Source organism: Bactrocera oleae, chromosome 2, assembly GCF_042242935.1.
Source record: "Bactrocera oleae isolate idBacOlea1 chromosome 2, idBacOlea1, whole genome shotgun sequence".
Lineage (NCBI taxonomy): Eukaryota > Metazoa > Arthropoda > Insecta > Diptera > Tephritidae > Bactrocera > Bactrocera oleae.
Window position 1 is genome coordinate 81519221 of NC_091536.1, and position 24349 is coordinate 81543569.

The 24349-nt window shown below is 34.5% G+C and overlaps 1 protein-coding gene across 1 annotated transcript in view; it reads left to right on the plus strand.

The window, feature by feature from the left end:
* The first annotated feature begins 1075 nt into the window (after nt 1–1075).
* Nucleotides 1076–24349, plus strand: part of amon (prohormone processing protease amontillado) — a 57530-nt gene continuing 34256 nt past the window's right edge. Inside the window, exon 1 of the mRNA XM_036371831.2 lies at nt 1076–1974. Coding sequence (XP_036227724.2) covers nt 1732–1974 — 243 coding nt within the window. The 5' untranslated portion in view covers nt 1076–1731. The remainder of the gene's footprint in view (nt 1975–24349) is intronic.

The following is a 24349-nucleotide window of genomic DNA, read 5'->3' on the forward strand; positions in this document are numbered from 1 at the left end:
TGATTAACCGGAAGTTAGTCACTAAAAAACTGTATAAAGCTGAGAGTATTACTTTGACTTATTGTTATAAATCAGCCGAAGGGGTGTTTAAGTACATCAAAGCAACAAGAGTGGCGAATTTTAACCGGCAACTTTTGCTTGAAGCGAATTTAGGATGTGTTTGTGCGTGTGAGTGTTGGTGTGTGCAAAAGCGTTTTACTGCCAAATAATCGCACGCGGCAACAAGAGAACGAAAGCGAACAACAGCAGAATATACTATGCGCTACAGGGGCGGGTTGTAGGGGTGTGTACGCAAAAATTGGTGACGTCTTCGTCAGCAAACTCTCTTGACGGTGCCAAAAGCGAACACCACAAAAAGGCAGCCACACAATCGTGCTGATAATGAAAACGACGCCAGTTAAGTAAATACAAACATATATACATATGTATATACGCTTATGCATGTATACGTGTATGTGTGCTTGCACTCCAAAACTGCTACATATCTACACATACATACGCATGAATTTATTATTCATTTACATAACATACATATTTCGACGACTATTTATATTTAGTATACACATCATAGCTGCTCGGCTGCTTTTCATATGCTTTGGCGCGTTCTGCTACAGTCAGGCATATATTTAGGCGCACCACCTACCGCAAGAGCAAATTGCGTGGCCACGTCTACACTGCGCGCGCCATTCAAACAACACAACTCACACTCGCAGTCTTTGACGAAACGACGCGACAATGGAGCGCGGTGCGTGGGGAGGCAGCGGGCGTTAAGCTGCTGAGCAGATGATTGCCTGTCAATGCTGTGAATGAAGTCCACCAACCAAACAACACGAAACAAACTGCACGGCACAACAAGTGGGGTTGAATGAGCGTTAACACACACACACCTTCATGTATGTGTGTGTGCATGTCTAGCATCTCGGCCAGCCGGTTTGATGGGCGGACGCAGCAGGCGTATTGTTGTAACGTGAGCTTTCGAAAGCTTTTTTGCTGCATTTGCAGACATGTCGCTTCGTCTGCTTTACAGCTGCTGCTTCGATTGTTTGGTATTCATTATGGCGTTGCTTCAGCAAATGCTGAACAGTTTCGTTCGGTTAGTGTAGCAGTTAAGTTCGTATAAGCGGCTAAATACGGCACTACACAGTTTACCGTTTTCACAATTGAGTAGAACTCAGTGTGAGCACAAATTAACTGCCAAAAAATATTGTGCAAATTGTAGTGCAATTCAAGCCGTAAGCCGAATTATTGTTATAAACTTAAGTACGAAAAGTAATTGAGGAGAATAGAAAACATTAGTAGCATACTTTTTGGCGTGGAAGCATTTTGTGCATTAGAGAATATCAGCTGTGCTTGCAAAGTGATTGAAAGCGTTTGGCTCCAGTGTACATGTTAGTCTCAGCTAAATTTGGCAAGTGTCAAAATATTGCTTGGTACAAATTTGGGCGCAGTGTTGCCTACTCGCGAGTGTAAAGTGCAAAATTGCCCGTGGTGAAAATAAATCAGTATAAGCGCACAATTTACGAGCAGTGGACGCAAAGAATTCAGCACGAAAAGCTAATAAAAACAAAATAGTAATTAAATTTTGTGATTTCAACGACGTCAGCACAAACGATAACGGTAAAGATTAAAAGTAGCCACAACAATAAGTAAAATAGTGAGTTTTTCTACGCACGCAGCAGCAGCGGTGACAAGCGCCGCAAAAGTATAAATAGGGTGTCCGATAAGTGTGCAATGGTCTTTGCTGCATGGGCCAATCCTTCGGGCCTGCTAATGTTCCTGGTATGCGCGCTGGTCGTGGTGTTCGTCACTAATGTGCCCAGCGCTGTGGCCACAGGCGGAAGCGTTGCTCCGGCCGCGTTTAACGGGAAGAATGACGTATTCACCAGCTCGTTCCTGGTGCGCTTTAAACGCAGCGTCGACAATGAGCTAGCAGGCGATGTGGCTGCGCGCTACGGATTCGATAATATTGGACCAGTAAGTATCCAATAGAGCCCAATAAATAGAAAAGCAAACTCTATTAGTTCCACATGAGCAAGTTTGCTTGGCAAATCGATTAGAAAAAGCAAGTGCGAAGGAAATTTCTTCTGTGCAAAAATTTTGTGTTGCAACTTCTAAACATAAAATGTGCATTCATGCGTTCAAATCACTGCTCTCATATGTGTGTTTTGTTGTTTTTGGTGTTGCTGTAACTTTCCTTGTCCCTTGCCTGTGGGAAAAATCAATTCGGTTCCACACACTTGCAACATGACAACGTCATATTTAACCCTTGAAATGCCGGACGACACAACGACGCAGCGAATGGAAGCCAATAAAGCAAATAAAAGAAAACAACAGGCACAAAACAAATAAGTAACGAAAAAGTGTAAAAAAAAATGAATAAAGTTCAAAAGCGTCAAGCACTTCACTTCCCCCTCAGTGCGTTTAAAGAGTAGTCTACATGAAACCATACATACAAATATATAAATATGTATATATATTTATATATATTGTATGTGTGTGCGTACGTGCAGTACCACATTGCGGTACATATGTATATAACGATATGTATAAATACATATGTACTTCCATATATGTCTATTCGAAACTTTGCACTTTGCCTTCATACAATGTGCCTGTATGTGTGTGTTTGTGGCGTATACAGCTCTGAGGGGCAGGCGGGCACGTATGTGATGTTGTTTGGAGTATTTTTGTGATTTTCAGCGCTTTCATAGCTTTGGAGAATTGGTTTTGCATTTAAATTGCTTTGTGCGTGTGCAATGAATTGCTGAGCATACTTTTCGGCAGTTATTCTCATAATAAAACAACCACAAGAGCAAGACCAGAGCAGAAAAAAAAAAATGATTTCAAAGTTTGAGCCTCCATCTGACGAGCTGTGTACGTTTTGTGTATCAGCCAAATTGTTTTTAATAAGCCACAAAGTCATCGCTCTAGCCATGCAGTTTCATTGAAGTCGAGATGAAAAGAAAATTTTCCGCATATTCTGTATGGTATATGCATGGAATTATATATCAAAAACCCACGCAAATCTGTCTGTCTGTGCAAATTTTTTAATTTTTATACCCTGAACAGGTTAAATAAAGTTTGCCACGAAGTTTGTAACACCTAGAAGAAAACGTCGGAGACCCTAAAAAATGTATACAAGTATATAAATGAGCAGCATGATGAGCTGAGTTGATTTCGGCATGTCCGTCTGTTCGTATGTCTGTATATATACAAACTAGTCCCTCAGTTTTTAAGCTATAGATTTAAAATTTTGCACCTGTCCTTTTCTCACTAAGAAGCTGCTCACTTGTCGGAACGGCCAATCAAACTGAACAATCGGAATCAAGTGCTTGTATGAAAAACTCTTTCATTTGCCGTAATATTTTCACGAAATTTCGCATGGATTGTTGCTTAAGGCAATAATCCAATTTCCGCAGAAATTGTTCAGATCAGATAACTATATCATATAGCTGCCATATAAACTGAAGGATCGGAATCAAGTTCTTGTAAGAAGCCTTTGTATTTGTGTAGGGTATTTTAGCTTCGGTGCAAGCGAAGTTAACGTTTTTTTCTTGTTTTTTGTTTATTTTATTTCTCACCAGAATTTAGGATATGTTCGAAATATGTATGTGTAGTAGTAGTCTAAACATCCACTTAGATTTTGTTGCAACATATTGCTCTGCGGAAAAATGTCTATTAGGGAAAAACTGTTTTAAGTCGTAAATGTTAAAAATGGCACACATTCTACAACTATAAATAAATACATTTTGTAAAAATACATTTTATAACTATTTCCCATAATAACTTATAGTAGGCACAGAAATATGCAATTTCTCGTCGCCGATGGTCGGTCGCTTTTGGATAAAACTTTTTCTATATTTTACGATTTTGCCACAATTGAGATTCGAACCAAATAACTTACTGAGTGGCAGTTGAAAACGTTGAATTTTTCATGTAAAATCGCTAGGGTTTTCCATATAAATCCATAATTTTTACATTTAATGGCTGACCATTCCACCTATATTGGCAGTCTTTTTGTTTAAGAAGTGCAAAGTTGTATCTATGTACAAGTAGATATTAAATATAACATGGTTTTATGTTTCTTATATAGAGCAAAAAAAAAAAAGAAATGTGTTTGTAAATCCTGAATGTTTTTTCAAAGAAAAATAAATGATTTTTTTGTCTTACTTAATCGTCACTTTCAAATCATTTTCCTTTCTGTAACCATATGTTTTGCACCATTTCATGTAATTGTTTTCCACAATCATGCTTTTGTAGTAAGATATAATCAATATATATTATTATTAATATTTTGAATAACGTGACAACAAGTGCAGTTCAAGTTTCTAAAGCTTTTTAGGCACATTGTTTTGTAAATTTTAAGTTTGTTTGAAATTTGGAAATTTTTTTTTTATTTCAAGTCAGATGGCAAGACTGTTAAATACTATTTTTGAAGAAAAATTTCTTGGAATGCTACCATAAAAGATTTAACCTTTGTTGTTTAATGAATCTGCTTTGAATTAATACCTTCTACACCTCCATCGGGAGTATTTTGAAAATTATTTAGCATATGTAAATTATGTAAGTTCTTCTTCTTCTTCTTTATTGCTCAAAAACATTGAATTTAATTTTATAATACAAATCCAGAAAGATCTAAAGTTCAATCCTGTCAAAATATGGTTTTTAACTACATTTTGTAATTGAAAAGGTTTATGAATTTCAAAAAATATTATATGTATTACTCTACTTTTTGTAAATCCTTTTCAAAGTTTTAAAATTAATTAGTAATAGATCTGTTGATAGTATATTCGTAATTAACATCTAAGTATAGATTTTTCTTTTTAACAGCTACTAAATAATACGACTATAAAAATAACGCGTTCACAGACAATACTTTCTTTAAGAAACAATGAAGAAATATCTTATGAAAGATGACATTGGTTAGAAGCATAAGCCCGGTGAAACACGCAACGCATTTTAATATTAAAATATAAAATTTTTTATTTCTGTTTTTATTTACAATTCAGTGAAATGTTACGATTTTAGTACGCTTGCTTTACGTAAATGTCGCTTAAAAATTGTAACCTGTAAACAAATTACGAGCGCATGCCAATTAACTGACAACGGGCGCCTATTACGAGAAAGTAAAATGGCCACAATCAACCGTGGGTGCCGTTATGCTTTGGTAATGGTATTATTTACATACCTATATAAAGCTCCCCATAAAGCTCTAAACCTCACTTTTTTATACGGTTTTGTGAATTCCGCGTACCGAATGCCCGACGATTATCAATATGCAGTTATCCTAAGCTGAGCAGGATTATGACACAATGAACTGGTTATGATTGCTTTTGCATGTTTCTGACAAAGTGGAAACTTATCCATCACAACTTTGACAATGCCAGAGTGGCATTTGTTTACACTGTGTACATGGATACATACTCGCATATTCATATATTTTTTCTATATGGGAATGTTTTTCGTTCATTGACATCGATTTTGCTGCTATGTATAGATAATATTCATTATTATTTATATGTTGTTATAGTACTTATATGCCTTAACAAAAATGTAGCTCTAACATATGGTGGCAGCTTCTAGAATTCCTGGCGCTGCTGCTTATATTTAGGTATACCTAACAACAAATTTTGTTATTATTCTCTGGAAAGGCCCCAAAAATCATATAAAATGGAGTCTGCCATCAGTCACAGTAGTCTTTTACAGGTCTTTGCTCACATTAAACCGACGGTACTCTACATAAAATTGCAGCTATTATGAAAGGAAACACAATCTACTGCTATATCTCTTCGTTCAAACGGCATAGGTCTGTTTCTCCGTCGCTGGGATTTTAATGATTAGGATATTTTTGGGAAGATTTGTGAGATCTTTAGCGAAATTAATCTACTACAGTTTCTTAGATATTTTATGTTAAGTGAAATGAAACAAAGAAACCACGTAATTAAGATTTACAGACAAAATTCAATTAATTGCAAGTCTTATTTTGCTTTTCTTCATTATACGAGGTGTGTTCAAAAGAAAAAGTGAATTTTGAATTTTTTCGTAAAGTACTTTTTTATTTAACAATATCTATTTTGTCTCATTCAAAGTAATCCCCTTGGATATAATACGCTTGTGCCAACGCTTTTTCCAATCCTCGAAGCGCTTTTCGGTTTGGCCATCAGCTCTTTCCTCGATTCTTCACTTGATCTCCTCAATTGTTCCTTTCAGTGGTTTCTTCAGTTTTGGGAATAGCAAAATTGCGCCGTTTAAGTAAGCCCAGATCGTTGTTGACGTCATTCGACAACTCCTGAGCGATACTAATGCGACATTGCTGTTGTTCAAAATTTAGCAAATTCGGAACAAACTTCGGTGCCACACGTCTCATGCCCAAACCTTCCGGAAAAATTGAATGGCATGAGCCGTTTGATATGCCAACATCCTTGGCAACTTCCCTAATAGTGATTCAACAATTTTTTTGCACTGTTTCCATGTTTTCTTCGCTTGTTGACGTGGTCGCACCTCCAGCATGCTCATCGTCATCAACATATTCTCGGCCTTCTGTAAAGCGATCAGACCACCTATAAACACTTTTTTCAGACAAAGTGGACTCACCGAATGCCACAGTCAATATTTCGAGTGCCTTGGAGCACATTTTTAATGCAAAATTCAATACATATTTTCTGATTTATTTCTTTCAACAGTCTAAAATCGAAGAGCACACAAAAACGTGACTAACCATTTCTGTTGTCAAAAACAAACTACTAATCGAAATTGTCTCCTAATGCAAGCATTACATGATAAACATATGTGTCCGATTATAACAAAAACAAAATATCGTTAACCGAATGCACACAGCTTGCGAAAAATCAAAATTCACCTTTTCCTTTGAACACACCTCGTACAATTAAGAGAAAAAGGAACTAACATCTTGGTTTAGCGGTTTGGTCTCTTGGTCGTATTATTTTTTCCAACATTGATACTCTGAAGATCGGTGGTTGGTCCACTTGGAACTACAGGTGTTTACAAATCTCACTTGAATATCACTCTAATCCATTCGTCAACGTTTTTTAATACCACCATAATGACAAATACATACCGTCATAGATCAATAAACTTTGTGGACGCTAACGTTTTATAATATTTTATCTGGGTACATTGTTTGGTTCTTATACTGGAAAAAAAAGAATCAAATGGAAATTAAAGTTTTGTTATATGGGAAGTAGGCGTGATTGTGGTTCGATTTTGCACTATTTCGCACCGGAACATAGGAATGCTAAGACAATATTATCTACCAAATTTGGTTGAAATCGCTCAAGTATGTCCCGAGATATGGGTTTTCATTTAACTGTGGGCGGTGACACGCTCACTGTCTAAATTTGACACCGACTCCTATAAAGTGCTTTTGTACAATCTCGGTTGTAAAATTTAGTTATAGATTTATCGCACTTTTAGTAGCTTAGTTATGGCACTTTACTTGTATATGTTTTCGACTAATGGCGTTTTGTGGGCGTGGTATTGGCCCGATTGGGTGCCAAGGAACATGTGTACCAAGTTTCATCAAGTTATGTTAATTTTTACTCATGTTGTCACTTGCACGGACGGACGGTCACTCGGAATTCAATTCGTTTCATTATCCTGATCATTTATATATATACATAGCTCCATATCTATCTCTAATATTTTTAGGTAATACAAATAACCGTTAGGTAACTTATACTCTGTAGCAACATGTTACAAGGGTGTTGAAACTGTTATTGACGAGATTTTATTGTAGTTTTATTTTAATTATCTTTCAAAAAAGTGTCTTCAAATCACTAAATAAAGCAGTTAGACTGGAAAATGTTTCAAAATTAACCCCTTAAAAGTTACTCCATATGTAATGGAAAAAGCCACGCAAAATATACAGTTTTGAAATCATTACACAAACAGTTTTTGTTTGCTTCGGCATTAATTCACTCGAACAAAGTCGAGAACATGTTTTCAAATTAAATGAAAAATAGGAAAAAACATTAACTTCGGTTGCACCAAAAAACAAATAAAAACGTTTTCTTACAAAATCTTGGTCAGGATCTATCATTTTGTATGACAACTTCAGGTTGGTTGAAAAGTTTCTATTTTCACAAAGAAATAGCACTACTAGCACCAAATTTTTTTGGTACATCTGTCGTGAGAATACATGCAAAGTTACAAGTCATCGTGTCAATTAATTTTTTGTTTACAAGACATTTGAAGTTGACGTGTCAAAGTACTTTTTTAATATGAAAAAAATTGTATATCGCGCAGGGATTAGATTCTTTATTTTGAAAGGTTTGAAAGCAAAGGAAATTTAACCGTAACCACGCCAGAAATTATTGAACAAGTTTATAATATTTATAGTGAAGATCCAAGTTTGACTAAGCGTGAAATTGCTAATGCCATATGCATCTCAGACAAACGAGTACTTCAAATTTTACATGGGGAATTACATATGAAATCTGTTTGGAAAGTTAGTGCTCCACACATTAACAATTCAACAAAAACTGGATCGAACACAAATTTCTTAGCATACTTTTGAGCGTTTTAAGCATAATAAAACCGATTTCTTGCGTCGTTGCAGTGGACTGAAGCTAGTTATTCAGCTCCAAAGCAGGTGAAGTCACAATGATCAGCAAAGAAGGTTATGGCATCAGCTTTTTGGGATGCAAAAGGAATTTTGTTGATTGATTATCGTGATTGAATGGTAAAACAATCAACTCTGAATATTATTGTAGTCTTTTGGATCAGCTGGATGAAAAAATTCGTAAAAAAAAAATCTGTTTTGCAGCCGAAAAAAATAATTTTTCAACAAGACATTGCAGCGGCTCAAAAAGAAGTTTTAACAATGACAAAATTCAACGCATTAAAGTACGAATTGCTTGAGCATCCATCGTATTCACCAGGTTTGGCTCCCAGCGATTACCATTTCTTCAGAACCCTGAAATTTCGTCGAATTAAGAAGCTACACCTGTATATGCTATAGATATCCGATCAGCACAATTTGTGCGAACATTGCCTAGGACAAAAAAGCATGCCAAATTTCGGAAAGATATCTTGTAAAATAAAAAAGTTTTCCATGTAAGTACTTTACTCCGATCGTTTAGTTTGTATGATGGCTATATGCTATAGTGATCCGATATCAGTTCCGACATATGAGCAGCTTTTGAAGAAAAAAGGACATGTGCACAATTTCAGACCGATATCTCGAAAACTCAGAAAACTAGTTCGCGTTTATATACTTAGTAAGACGAACATGGCTAAATCGACTCAGCTTGTCATGCTATTTTATTATTTATATATACATATGTATATTTAGTATAGTTTCTCACGTTTTTTTCTAAGTGTTACAAACTTCATGGAAGACTGAATATACCCCGTGCTGGGTACAAAAAGGAATTACAATATTAATACAACCATAGTATTTGAGCTTCTGATTCTGAATGTTTACGATGCAGATATTGCTCTGCGCTATTTATGTGTACTACTACATTAATTTTAATATATACGAAACGTGCTCTGCGGCATAAAATTCTTGTTTATACTAGTAATTAGGCCAATATGATTTTTCCAACTTTGAATTGACCGATTTCCATATACCTTTCCTATCTATTTTGCATCGATATCTCTTCGATTTGTATGAAGTTACACAACGCCTGCCTTTCTGACCAAACCATGTAACGTTTTTGCCTTTCTAACTGCGTATTCTGAAATGGAAAACTCAGCTGGAACAACAATTCACTCAGCTGAAAGAAATGTTTGTTGTTTTTTTGCACTACACTTACCGTTAATTAGATTCGTTTCTGCTCTTCTATTACCGGATCGCCGGACGTTGATTTCCGCCGCAGTTTTTTGTGCTGTCAGCGTCCGTGCTGTTTCAACGCCGGTGTGGTGTGCTGCCAATCGATAGAGGTTCAACAGATGCATACCGTACACCTATAAATGTGTTGTTGTGTTTTGTTGGTTTTGACGTCGCCTCTTCGTTAGTTATCGTCATCGATGCAATACTTAACGCACTCGCACCTACTTACATACATACAAACATATTTGCACCCTAATCAGTTCTGTAGCTACGCAGCAGAAGCAATGACACAAATAGGTCAACCTTGGCTCTGTAGTTCAGCGAAGTCCCCGCAGTGTTTTCATTCTGCACTCGTGTTGATCACAAACCTCTTGTCCTCTACGCCCCTTGCTGACGGTAAGCAACATTTGTGTCAACATTTGTCTTTTAACAGAACTTTATTGCAATGTTTTTGTTTCAACAAGTACAACAACAACACTGCGGTAGTGTAATATGCGCGTAAGTACTGCCAAGCCTTTGCCATAATCCCCGCTGTCGCTTTATAGCGGCGCTGAGCTGGCATACACCAACCAAAGTTTAATTTGCCTCTTCTGCTTTCGCATACAAACACACACACACATACATATGTTTATACGAGTACTTGTTAGCTTGTGTTGGTGCTTGGTTTCCTTTCTTTGCGACATTTCTTTGAGATTTCTTTTTTGCAGTTTTACTTTTAATTAAATGTGAAAATCTTCGCTCGCCATTGAATGCATGAAGAAAATATATCTGCTCACACACGCAAACACACACACATATATATATAGTTTTATATAAAAAAAGCATCCATAAAAGTTAAGTCGGTAATGGCAATGGGAATATGAGCAGCACCGCAGTGTCGACTTGGCTCGGTAAGAGCTGGCAGCCTCATCATCCGCATTCCGCAGAACAGCATGAGTGCGTCTCTGCTTTCTTTGCGTTGTTCTGTCAGCTCTCGAGGAGTCCTACGCGGTTTCTGCCAATGGCAGCGCCAACAAAGGCAGGCCTCGGAAAGGTGAGAGGGGAAAGCTACATGAGCTTTAAGGAACCAGTCTTTGCAATAACAATAAAAGTATTTGTGTGGTCGCTTCTCTGATTAACTGTGATATTAACAATAAGATGCGCTTTTTTTTTGTTTTGTAAAGTGTCCTGAATTTCCTTACATCTACTTGCTGTAAAGACTTACTTGCTTTATCGTCGTCCTTTCAATTGATTAAATTTCATTGTGTTATACTTGCTGATATTGATATGTCTAAAAGTATATTGCAAATAACATTTTAAACCTTTTTATTAACCTCCTTTAGTTCAATTCTATGCCCGAGGTACGTGTTGCACAAGCCTTCTGTTAGTTTTGTTCCCATAGCAGCTGTAACGCATGCCTTAATTCATTTAAATAGAGAACGAGTCAGTCTTTCAATTTGTCCATGTAACTGTTCACCTGAGTTAGAGATCAGATATCTTCTTGAAGCTCGGTACAATTTATTACTGTCAGAGTACAGACTCGCTGAAAATTATCGCAATCGAACAATGTAGTTGTACACATTTCGCAAAACGGTATTTTTCAAAAGCAAAGAGTCACCGAATTTGTGGGCATGCATTTTACAATATTTGAAGCAGTGTTAATACTGTTTAGGCAGCAGTGCAGAAGAAGAACTTGGTTATACTTTGTAGCTATTCGGAAGTTTTCCATAGTGCGTGCACATTTATAGCCCGAATAAAGAAAGTAAATCCAAAAAGAAATCCTTCACTATAATTTTTTTTAAATTATGAATCGGTGGTAAAGATTATTTAAATTTAAAATGTTAGTAAAGAATAGCATAGGTAAAGCTCCGTACTCTTGGTTGCCTCGTTCTACATAAGCTCTCTAAATACAAGTTTAGGAAAGTCAGAGTTTAAATCAAAATATTTGCCAAGAGATGACCTTATTTGTTTGTTACTCCATTGTTCCAACATTTCGAATATGCGTTCGAAAGCTTCTGTCCTTGTGCTTTTTTTCAATATATGTCCTTCGCTTCAAAGTAAATAACAATTTTTTTTTCACTCAAATATGTCGAAGTTTGTGCCTGAAAAAATATTACCTCTGCCGAAAGTCATCATATTTTTGTGGAAGTTTATGGTGAACATGCTTTTGCTGAGCAAACATGCCCGTGGTGCGCACGATTTAGTGAAGAACATCCTGAACGGCTAAAATGTTTGTAGATGTGGAACTGAAAGCATTACTCGATAAAAGTTGTTGAAAAACACAAGAAGAGCTCGCAGGATCATTGGGAGTCAGACAAGCAGACATTTTTAAACGTTTAAAGCAGTAGGATATATTCAAGAGCAAGGAAATTAAATGTCATATGAAATAAAGCAAAGAGATGTTGAAAGACGTATAAAAAAATATAATAAATAAAATTTATTACGACAACCGCAAACGCAAAATATCATATGTGAATCCTGGTCAACCAGTCAAATTAACGGCAAAGCCGAATATCCATAGCGGCAAAGTAATGAAACTATTAATGGAAAATGCTACCGACTCATCAAATTGAAGCGAGCGATTGCCGAAAACCACCGGAATTCGCTACTAGATACGAGGTAAACATTTTTTATCATAACAACACTCGATCTCCTGTTGCAAGACCGGTTAAAAACTATTTGGAAAACAGCGGCTGGGAAGTTTTGTCTCATCCGCCTTATAGCTCAGACTTTAACCTTTCTGACTACAACTTGCTCCGGTCGATGCAAAACGCCCTCACAGGAATACGGTTCACGTCATCTATGAAATATCAAAAATTGGCTTGATTCATTCTTGGCCGCCAAACCGGCACAGTTCGTGTGTACTTTGAACAATACTATTGTATATGTTTTTCTTCAATAAACGTCCAACATTGGAAAATACTGTTATAGTTATAGAACCAATATACATATAACAGAAGAATTCTTGTTCAAAATCACAAATGTGGCCTTTAAGATGAGTTACATGATTTTTTTATGGTAAACTCCGTCCATGTAAGTAGTGTTTAAAGCTAAAGGGCAAAACGACACTTAAACTCGAGTTTGTGCTAAATGAAGTCAATTGCTGTTGTGATCTCTGCAATAGTTTTCTTCAAATATTGTTGTGTTTGTGTTGTAAAGGAACCTGGACACAATTGAGGCTCGTGTTGCTGTAAGCCAATGGATCGTTACTCTGACCAGCTTTTTCTTTTAGTCTTGGGAAAATATGGAGTAAATAAATTGGTAGACAATTCTAATTAACGCTTTCAATTTGTAAGATAGCCGCAGGCATTATCAAAATTTAAAGACGATCTGTCTTACTCCTTTATTCTCGTACCGAGTTATTTGCCTTTGAAGGGCTAATATGCTGATTAAACTATGAAGAAACATAGCTATAAACATACATAAGTATGTATCTATCAACAAACAGTGGTAAAATCAAGAGAACATTTCTAAAACTTAACATACGTATGTACTTGATTAGCTGCGAGTTAAGTTGAGAGCATCAAATATTATCGAATATATCAAGCCATTTCCACAAAGTTGACTGATTGGCAACGTCGGTAAGTCTTCGTATTATCATCGGCGTAAACAAATCGAGGTCATAAATGTTTTTAAAAATTAACAGCGGTAGTACATAGGTAAATATAGTCGCATTAAATTTGGGCGTTGAAGCGATGAGAATAATCATTTGGTTTTGCAGCTAAATAGCCAGTTAATAAAATGGTGCTTAAACAGAAAGCGAAACATTTCTTCGAATCAATAGTAATAGAAATAATCATAACAAACGGGAAAACCAGTAATGTTGAAGAAATCATATCGCTGTTTAATATAGAGTCCCAAGTGATGAGTAGAGTTTCTATATGAATTCCTGATTAATATCCAGATTAACACATTCATTTAATATTCATGTCTTCTTCACGGCATACGCGTGGTGTAGATAAGAATCTCCATCGTCAACGCAACACGATAAGAGCAATCATCGTCTGTAAAAATATGTGTCTAATGTGTCTAACTATTATTGCTGTTGTTGTTTTCTTTATTTGTTTGCGTAATAAAATGATTGGTAATAAACCATTTAGGAAATACCTTTAGAATTGAAGATTTTATAGATACGTGTTGGAATTTCCATCGACATGTGAACATAATGCCAAATACGGTATAATATAAATAGTGTCTTTATATCAGTAGTAAAGTTTTTAATGAACTTAAGTCTATTAGAATTTCTTGTATGCTCGTAATTTGCTGCAATCTTTATTTTTGACTTTGCTTTCATTTTTCTTTGAATTCATTGTCAATATAGAAACACATATAATATATAATTATGAAAGCGCTGTATAAGAGGTTCAAAATTTTAGAAATTCTTGAAGTTTTAATATTATATATTATATTTGCAGTGAATTGCATTTGACTTGTTTTGCTGTAACTTTGACTTACTGTTGTTATTTCAATAACGATTTTTTCCATAATCGTATAATCAAAAAAAAAAATGAGACTTAATGAAATATAATTTTATTATTTTTGATTAGGTAATGTGCCTCTACGTCATTTCTCAAAAATGGTTTTACCATACAAGATATCAAAAGAAAGATCTCATTTTAGAGATTTAGTGAAATTGCTTTTTGAAAATATATTATAATAATGTCGATCTTAATCTATGGATATTGAAAATATCTTGGTTAGTTGTTTCGCTTTCATTAATTCTAAACTGGAGACTTTAGAGACAACCGTGAAATAGTATTGTATTGTTTTAGTTTAGATTGCCTTGATAGTTTAGATATATATAGTGGCCATCTATTTTGGTTTTATGTGAGACGCCAAGTAGCGGCAGCTTGACAGCAACTTCGAGCTTATAACTTTTAATAATTATTTTGCAGTTTCATTTGTTGCTTAAAGAACACGCTTTTATATAAACCACTTTAATATGGGATTCTTTCGCCTCAGTTTTTATACAACCTGGAGTTGTCGCCATATATTAGTTCTAAAATTTCGACACGATCTTATATAAATTACTTTTTAATTATGTCCAGAAGGGCAAGGCCGTTGTAATCTCTGAAGAAATTGTGTAGATATGATTGCTATAGCATACAGCTGCCATACAAACTGCACGATCGGAGTCAAGCGCTTGTATGGACAACTATCTTTACCACATTTGGCATGGAACTGATCTTTTTTATTTGTGAAGGATATTGCAGCTTCGGTGTAACCGAAGTTAACGTTTAGTTTTTTTGGTTTTAGTTATGCTCTTACCCTTAGCAGGTTATATTAAGTTGGTCACGAAGTTTGTAACACCCAGAAGAAAACGTCGAAGAGGCTATAAAGTATACATATAAATGAACAGTGCGATGAGTTGGGTCGATTTAGCCATGTCCGTCTGTCTGCTCGTCATTAGAGCTTTATATATGCATATACTTTTATGTATTTACGTATTTTAATGCAGCATAACCACAAATTTTAAGAGGTGAACACATTGACGGTTTGATGTATCGACACAAAATATTTGAACTCTTAAATGAATTATGGCTTTCTACATATGTAGATATACAATACAAACATACCTACACCTGCACATACGTGAATATTTTATGAATGCTAATAAATTTGTACTTAAGTGCTGCCCAATGCATTGCTGATTAAACCTGCAGAGGTGCCCGCATGTGCGTTTATAGATATTTGTGTATATGTGTGTGTATGCATAGAGTTATGTAAATCAAATTCTTCATACCAAAATAGGTGTTGAAGATATGCAATATTTACAATCAATGTCAGCCCACGCTGACGCATACATGACATTGATTTCCTTATCACCATAAGTGCGTGCGCGATAACCATTTGCCATCATTTTCCTCCAAACAATCTGCTCTATGAAATTGTGTGTATGTAGTGGTGTGTGTGTGTGTGTACATTTGCTACATGCTTTATGCCATAAGTACTTAAGCATCAAAAAAACACTTTTTTATTATATTCTATAAATCAGCTTCTTTACTTTGAATGCTTTCTAATCTCGCTAAGCGCATTTGCGTGCAGTTCGCCCAAGCGCCGTCGCTTCACGTCCAAGTTTTAGTCACTGCAGTCACTTTGTCGCATTGTTTGGCTCGGTCGTCGTTTGTTTAACGACAGGCGCTTACATTGTTTCAATTGGCTTGTGTGAAACTTAATACTGTTCTTCCATTGTCTCTGTGTGTGTGAGTGTGTGTGTGTTTGGATATGCTTGTGAGTTTGTGCTGCTTGTCTAAGCATTGTTATAAATACTGCTGTGACAATATAGGTAGGTGCGATGCTGGTAATCCTTTGAGCGGCGTTGAAAGTTACTGATGTAACAAACTTACCTGTTGGATTTGTTGGAGTTGTTTTAAGCAGCTGGCGGCAGTTGCTGCGATAATACGGTAATACAATTACGTACATTTACCATATAACTACATACATATTTATATTTCTGTTACTCGTGTTTGCAATCAGTTTTTGTTGCACAAGTTTCTGTTATTACAGTAGTATTAAAAGTCCTCATTTAATTTCTGTCTATCTAACGGATTTAAAGTAGTAGTATACTTATATATCTATAATAACTATAGTATCTGCTAGTAAGTATGTATATATATATTTATAACATGAATTTAAAGAAGTAAAGAAAATATGTTCAGCTATCGACATCACTGTTCACCGTAAATATTTTTTGCTTATTAATTTACTTTCTGAGAGTAAAATGAGCATAAATAGTTTATTAAGCTTGTTTGTACTCATATATTTTCCTAAAAATGCTTCTTTTGCCATACGAAAAATTACCAGATAAGTTAAATTAGTGCAGGCAAAAATTTTTCGTTTTCGATATCTCGCAAGTAAATCAACCGATTTCGACCCGGTTTGCGTCAAAATGATTAGTTTTTGGTGTCGATCGGTCAATTCGTTTGGAAGAAATTCGAAAAAAAACGATTTTTCAAAATTTTTATTTTTGAGATTTCTCGAAATCTACTGGTCCGATTGGACCAAACTTACACGAAATTCAAGTGCAATGAAACCCTTTGGAATGCCGTTTAGTTTATTCAAATCGGTTGAGCCGTTTAAAAGTTATAAGAGGTTCACAAACATCCACACACACACACATACATCCACACATACATACAGACATACTCTCAGAACGTCGAGATCTGTTGAGAACTCGATTTTTGCAAATGGGGTGAAACCAATATCTTTCCGATTTTTAGAAAATTTTAAATTTTCTTAGCGGGAAGTTAAAAAGTTATAATACCCATTTGTGAAAATTCATTACAAGAACTTGATTCCAAACGTTCAGCTTGTATATCTGACCATATTTGGATATTGCATTATTGCCTTAGATAATAATCCATGCTAAATATCTCTTAAAATAAAAAATTTTCCGTCCACGCACTTAATTCCGATTGTTTAGCAGTTATATGTTATAGTGGTCCGATATCGGTGGTTTCGAAAAATGCGCAGGTTTTTAGGCAGAAAAGAACTTGTGCAAATTTCATAACGACATCTCAAAAACTGAAGGACTTGTTCGCGTATATACAGACAGACGAACGGACGCACGTACAGACAGACGGTCATGGCTAAAACGACTCGCATCGTCACACTGATCATTTAGATATATATTTTATAGAGAGTATATTCAGTATATAATGATAATGAATCGTCATTTGAAATTACTTATTTTCTCAATGAAACTTTTAACTTATATATTAGTACTTCATATATTAGTACTTAACTAATATAACAGTACTTAGCCCAAAATTTTTCTGGGAGCATTATTCTGTATGTTTTCATATGTTTCCTCTTCTTGAAACAGTTGAGTTGCTTAAAACAGTTTGGTTTCAACAAAATTATGTAGCTCGACAAAATTAGCCACATATATGTACATATTAAAATTATAACTCGATATAAATTATAGACTACAAAATTTTACGAATTGAAAATGTTTAAGAAAGCTCAATGTTGAAAATATTTTTGAGTAGGCTTGTCATCTGTTCGAAATTTACAAATTGATAAAAAAATGTGTGGCTGCACCTAACTAAACAGATTTAAGAAAGCTATCTACCGAAGATACTTTCGAGAAGGGTTGCCATGTGTTTGTGAAATTGTAATCAAAATTTTTTTTAAAAATTCGTGAGAAGTACAATATTGAATTAAATTTTTGCGACATATCGAACGCAGATTCATTTATGACGCTGGCACCTCTATGTGCAAAATCTCTTCTTTATAGCTAATAAATTATTTTATCACCTCCACGTTCTTATTAGCGCTATAAACGTTTATTTTTTTGCTATTTTATTTTTGCTTTTGAATATGGAAAAAATATTAATCGATTGCTTTTGTTGCATAATACCCTTTCTCATTTCCTTCTATTTTAATCTGTGAGTTTTCCATTACATGAATGCAAATTGATTTTAGCTGCAAGATGTGCACTCATACACATGCATATGTACATATGTATATACATAGTAGCAACATAAACGTGACAGCGTGGTAATATTATATGAAAGGCTGCCCTACAATAGCAGCAAAGGAGTCTTATTACAACTGCGCATATTAAATTCTCATATGATTCTATTTTTCAATTAGGCAAACAAACTTGTTAGAATATTAAATTGTAAATATTGTTTGCTATTGGTGTTGTAATTGTTCAATTACATGTGATTTTTTGCGGCACAAGCGAGTTAGAATAGAATAGAATTCAATTGAGGTTTGCACCGCGGCCTAAGGTCTATTGTGTCCTCTCCGCTATCAGATATACCTTTTTAAAAAGGCCCAGCAATCTGATGAATTCTAGGAATTTGCTGTGCGCTATTGCGGTGATGTGGTTCCTATCTAGATATATGGATTCAAGGGCTTTGAGAACAAGAGAGTTACAATCACACTTGGCAAATTCCACTTTCATATGAAAAACTTTAGACTTTAGATTAATATGCTTTTGCAATATGTATTTCAAAATTACTCTGCACCAACAAATATGTTGCCCCTTTACACACTTCCCCATACATGCTTTCCTGTACATCCTATATGTATTTGTTTGTCTATGTGAATACGCAAGCAGTCATGCAATCACAAATCGCCAATGGCCGTTCATTAAAAGCAACTAATATTACAAATGTCGATTTAGTCACGTTTTATTCGGCAAACAATGGCCTAAAACCATGCTCCTTTTTCAATTAGAATTACATTCACATAACGCTTTGTAAATACGCACGGGAACCATGCTACAATGGAATTGAGTAAACAAAGCGCAAAATGAATTTAAAATGAACACACATGCACATATGTATGCATACAGAATAATACGTATGTTAGGGTAGTCCTCAAAAATTAGGTATGTGCATACTTTTCTTTTAATATAATTAACAGTAATTCCATATTTATACGGGTATATTAAGTTTGCCACAAAGTTTGTAACAAGCAGAAGGAAACGTTGGAGACCCCATAAAATATATATATAATATTATATATAAATAATCAGCATCATGAGCTGAGTCGATTTAGCCATGTCTGTCCATCTGTCCGTATACGCGAACTAGTCCCTCAGTTTTGGAGATATCGATCTGCCACCGTTATCAGACTACTCTCATACAGCTGCCATACAAACTGAACGATGGGAATCAAGTGCTTGTATGGCAAACTTTTTCATTTGACGAGATATCTTCACTAAAACTAATGAAATTGTTCAGATCGAATTATATAGCTGCCATACAAACTGACATATCAAAATCAAGTTCTTATAAAGAATCGTTTGTATTTGTGAAGGGTATTAGAGCTTCGGTGCATCCGAAGTTAACATTTTTTCTTGTTTAATAAATATTCGCACCGATTAACAGTGAAAATTTGTTTAATTTAAAACGAAAAAATGCTTCAGGAAGAATATTTTCTTTTCAGCAGTAATATTTCTCAATTAATTGTTTATGCACCTGCGTTTTATTATTGATAATTCTATTGAAAGTTAGAAAATAATTTATTTGTATGTTTTTTAATATATCGAATTCTCATCGAAGATATATCGTTGGAAATATATTTTTAAATCTGTTTAGTTTTATGCTACATATATTTATTCTGTTGAAAAAAAAAACAATTTACAAGGTGGCAACCATATTCAAAAGTTTGATACTGAGGCCAAACGGAACAATCCTTGTCATCATTTAAAATGCAAGGATCAATACTAGGGAAATACCTTCAGCTGCTCGCAAAACTTTATATTAATAAATGTAGTGAAAAGTTTAAATTTCATTGTTAGATGAAATGGTGAATGGATTTTAATCAAATTTGGATCATATTAGCTTATTTAGAATGTTATAGACTCACTTAGTTTTATTACTATATTTTACTTCTCGTCAGCTAAAATTATACTAAAGTAATTAGGGGCATAGAAATAAAAGGGCTGATGGCTTTAATTTTTGAAATTGCTCAGGCATACTTGAGAGCTTATTTTCAATATAAACATATAGATGAAGTAACGTCAGCTGGATATTTCAAAAACGGGAATATCAGTATATGGGGCTAAGGCAAGTTTTCGCTCGATTTTATCCATTTTGGGCACAAAGATACACTGTTATTAGAAAAAAATACGCTTTCTCAATTTCATTAAAATAACTAGCACATATGTCGTATATAGTCAACTGGAAGTTTATATTAGGTATATTCAGATTCAAACATTTTTTGACATAAGAGTATATTATTATCAAAGAAACTTTTTCCCCGAATTTCAATAACGTATCTTACAGATTGATCGATATTTTTTGGAAAAAGTCCGGGGCTTCGGGGTCCACATTTCCGTAATCTGGGTGGCTTGAAGAGTTATGGTCCGATTTTGACAATTTTTAGACCTGATATGGCATACCTTAAGGGAAATATTCGTGCAAATGTTTATCCCGATATATAATATTAATTAGTGTTTAATTTGTGTACTGGAAAGTGAAAGAATCATATGGAATTTTAAATTGGGTTATATGGAAAGTGGACGTGTTCGAAGTCCGAATATTGAATTTTGCTCCGGAAATATGTGATTTTACTTAAAAGTGGGCAGTGTCATGTCCATTAGGTAAATGAAACTATTATACTCTGTAGCAACATACTCTGTAGTAACTGTATTAAGCCACATTTGTCTTTTCCTGTATATTTTAAAGCTTTTTAACTCGATTTGAGTGGAAAATAAACGGTGACTTTTATTCAATTTACGTGCCAACAACTAAAAAGGTCAACAACTATAGTTGTGAGACACTATACAATTGGCGTTTCATAGGTTATACACATACACGAAAAAAATTGCTAATAGAACTATGGTAACTAAATAAATATTATATCGAGTGCAATAGCAAAAAAAAAAAAAAAAATGCATTGAATAAATTAAATGAAGAATATACCCTGCGCATTGAAACTGGTTGCTAAGGTCCATACTTTTATAATTTGACAGTTAACCACGCTCACGCAAACCAATAACTTATACAATAAGAAAAAAAAAACCAAAACAATAACAATTGTAAAGCAGTTTAAAGGCAAACTATACTTTCCAAAAGTTTTTGAAAACTTACCTATCAACCGTTTATTTGTAGTGAGAATATTGTTTTCACTTTTAAATTTTAGATCAACATTGAATAATTTAATAATATGGCAACTGCTCCGTCGCCCAAATTACATAAATTGACAATGTGAGTTTGACACTTGCCATTAGGTCTTCATGTGGTTTGCCATTTCGCTAAGCTGGGTGTAAATAATCAACTTATTTCTCCTTACTTTCGCCAACTGTACTCTCGCTCGCCACTAACTTTGTGGTCTTTGTACATTCACACGAATAATAAAAAATTTTGTGATAAGTAAATAATAACAACGCTATTAGGTTTTGTAAACGAGCAATCAGTGAGTGTAGCCAGCTGGTGCTGACTGCCGTCGGCAATATTCTGACTTTTTTCTTCGGCGTTTTTGGTAATTTTGCAGTGCTGATAATTTTTGTTAGTCGCATTTGAGTTTAAGAATACATATTCGAATTTATCAGCGTATAAAATTTTCAACATTTTGAAAAATGTTGCTTTTGAGTTCGATGGAAAAATGAGTTAATTAAAGTTTTGGGGAGATATTATCGAATAGAATTAAAAAAAAAATTAAAAAAGTAAAGAAGGCTAAGTTCGGGTGCAACCGAAAATTTTATACTCTCGCAAGGTAAAGTGATATACGATTGCGTATATATTTTAATTAAAAGTAGAAAGTGTTGCAATCATTATTTATAATCACAGCCAAGAATATGCACTATTATTAGAAAGAGATTCTTTCTGAAATTCATTAAGATTTCTTACATATTGGCCAATAACTGGGTCCTTGAACAGTTATAGTCCGATTTCGACAATTTTAGGGCATAAGAAGGATAAGATGGAATTTAAAAGTTTGTTACATCGTAGGTAGGCGTGGTTGTCATCCGATTTCATAGTTTTCATAGTGTGTGATAGAAATGCTGGGATAACTTCATATATGTCAAGCAGTTCCTGACATATAGGATTTCCTCTAAAAGTGAACGGAACCACGCCTATTGTTCAATTTTTACACCGACTACCACAAAATCCTTCCCTACCATTCTGGTTGGGAAATTAAAAGCTTGTGGCGCATTTATTCAGTGAGTTATCGATGTTTTATTAGTTTTCAACATAAACGTCCGATTTCACCTATTTTTACAGTATATGAGAACTTCTGTATGGCATAATAAGTTGAGTTAGCTTTAGCGGTTTGAAAAATATATACATTTAGAGGGCGGGGCCACGCCCACTGTAAAAAAAATGTCTACCCTACAGATGCTCCTTGCTACTGTGATCCTCTGTACCAAATTACTGTTTTAAATTTTTATTTTGTGCTTAGTTGTGGCACTTTTTGGGTTTTCGTTTAATAGCGTTTTGTGGGCGTGGCAGTGGTTCGATTATGCCCATCTGCAAAACCGATATAATTAAATTTTTACTCAAGTTATCGCTTTCACAGTCAGACAGACCTCGGATTTCAACTCGTATCGTCATCCTGATCATTTATATATAATATAACTATATAACTCCATATTAATCTCGTTTAGTTTTGGGTGATACAAACAACCGTTAAGTGAACAAAACTATTATACTCTGTGCAACATGTTACGAGGGTATAAAAATTGTTATTTACTGAGCTATTTCTGTCTCGGAATATATGTACAAATTAAACCTTATCTATGTCTAATAATATCTGGCTGTTACAAACTTTTTTCCTCTTTAGAATTTTCCCAATCATTAAGCTTCATTAAAGTCTTCGAAATTGGCATATGTCCAATTAAACAATTCCTAACTAATTACTAACTACTTATTTACGTTCGGTTCGTACGACTGCCGAAGTGTCCCAGTGGCTACAAGTCTTCAAAAAGCACTAATTCTCGTTTAACTACTGATTTCTAGCACCAAAACATAAAAAACAAATACTATCCTGCCACGAGTATAAGAAAAGTTTTTTGGAGAAATTATTGCTTAACCAATGCTTGTCAACATTCATCGATAACTGTAATAACAATGTTAATTATGGCAACCATAATAAGGCACGTTTTATTACTGCACTTGGTCTGGCTTTTCGACTTAATATGTTCTCAAAATATACTGTTATGCACACTCAAAGTTTACAATTCATTAGCGAAATATTTATGTAAACAATTTAACGGTACCTCGCTCTCACACATATTTCGGCTATATCAGTAACTTACTTGTAGTTATACCGGATTGAACCAAAACAGAGTTAATAACAATATATATTTGTATATTACAAGTATAGTATATATGTATGTGGGTAGGTATGTATATATGTAATGTGTATATTTGTTCAGTGCAATTTCCGAAGGGGTAAGTATGCTACAGTTAATTGACAGTTGCGTATACTTTCACCTATCAGCTTTTGATTGGTGTCGACACATGTTGATAAAATTAATATTTAATGACAAATTTTTTTAATTTATTTGTACTCAGCTAAAATTGGATTAAAGTATTGTAAGACGTTGACGAGTACACGAGCAAAAGCCTGACGTAACTTTATTACCCAGAGGAACGCCTGCGATTAGGAGCATGGTGTAATGAGTAAATTAGTATGAAAATTGTAAGGACATGTTTTATGATTAATTAAATAGGGAATTGAAATTACGCCGAGGCTTGAAAAAGCCTCAGATAATCAACCGAATCTAATTGAAAAAGTATTGTAAAAAAACAAGTAAAGATTAATATTAATTTATTTCTCGACTTACGGAGAAGTAGAGATTAATTGGTTTATAATAAATGCATGACAACCATAGCTCTACTAGGTGCAAAACTTGCAATATATTTATTCACCCCATTAATAACCTATTCAGAAGCAAAAAGTATAAAACTAAAAAAAAATTAGATTCCATGAAAAATTAATAATTATGTAAAAGTTGAAGTATAATATATTTTGCAATTTTCAATTAAGATATAGACAAGGTATCAATATGTACTTTTATGAAACCATTTTCTGTTCTCTGAATTCACATTATTTCAAAATAAATTAACCGCTTTTGACGAACCAATAGTCCCCGATATAATATCATTT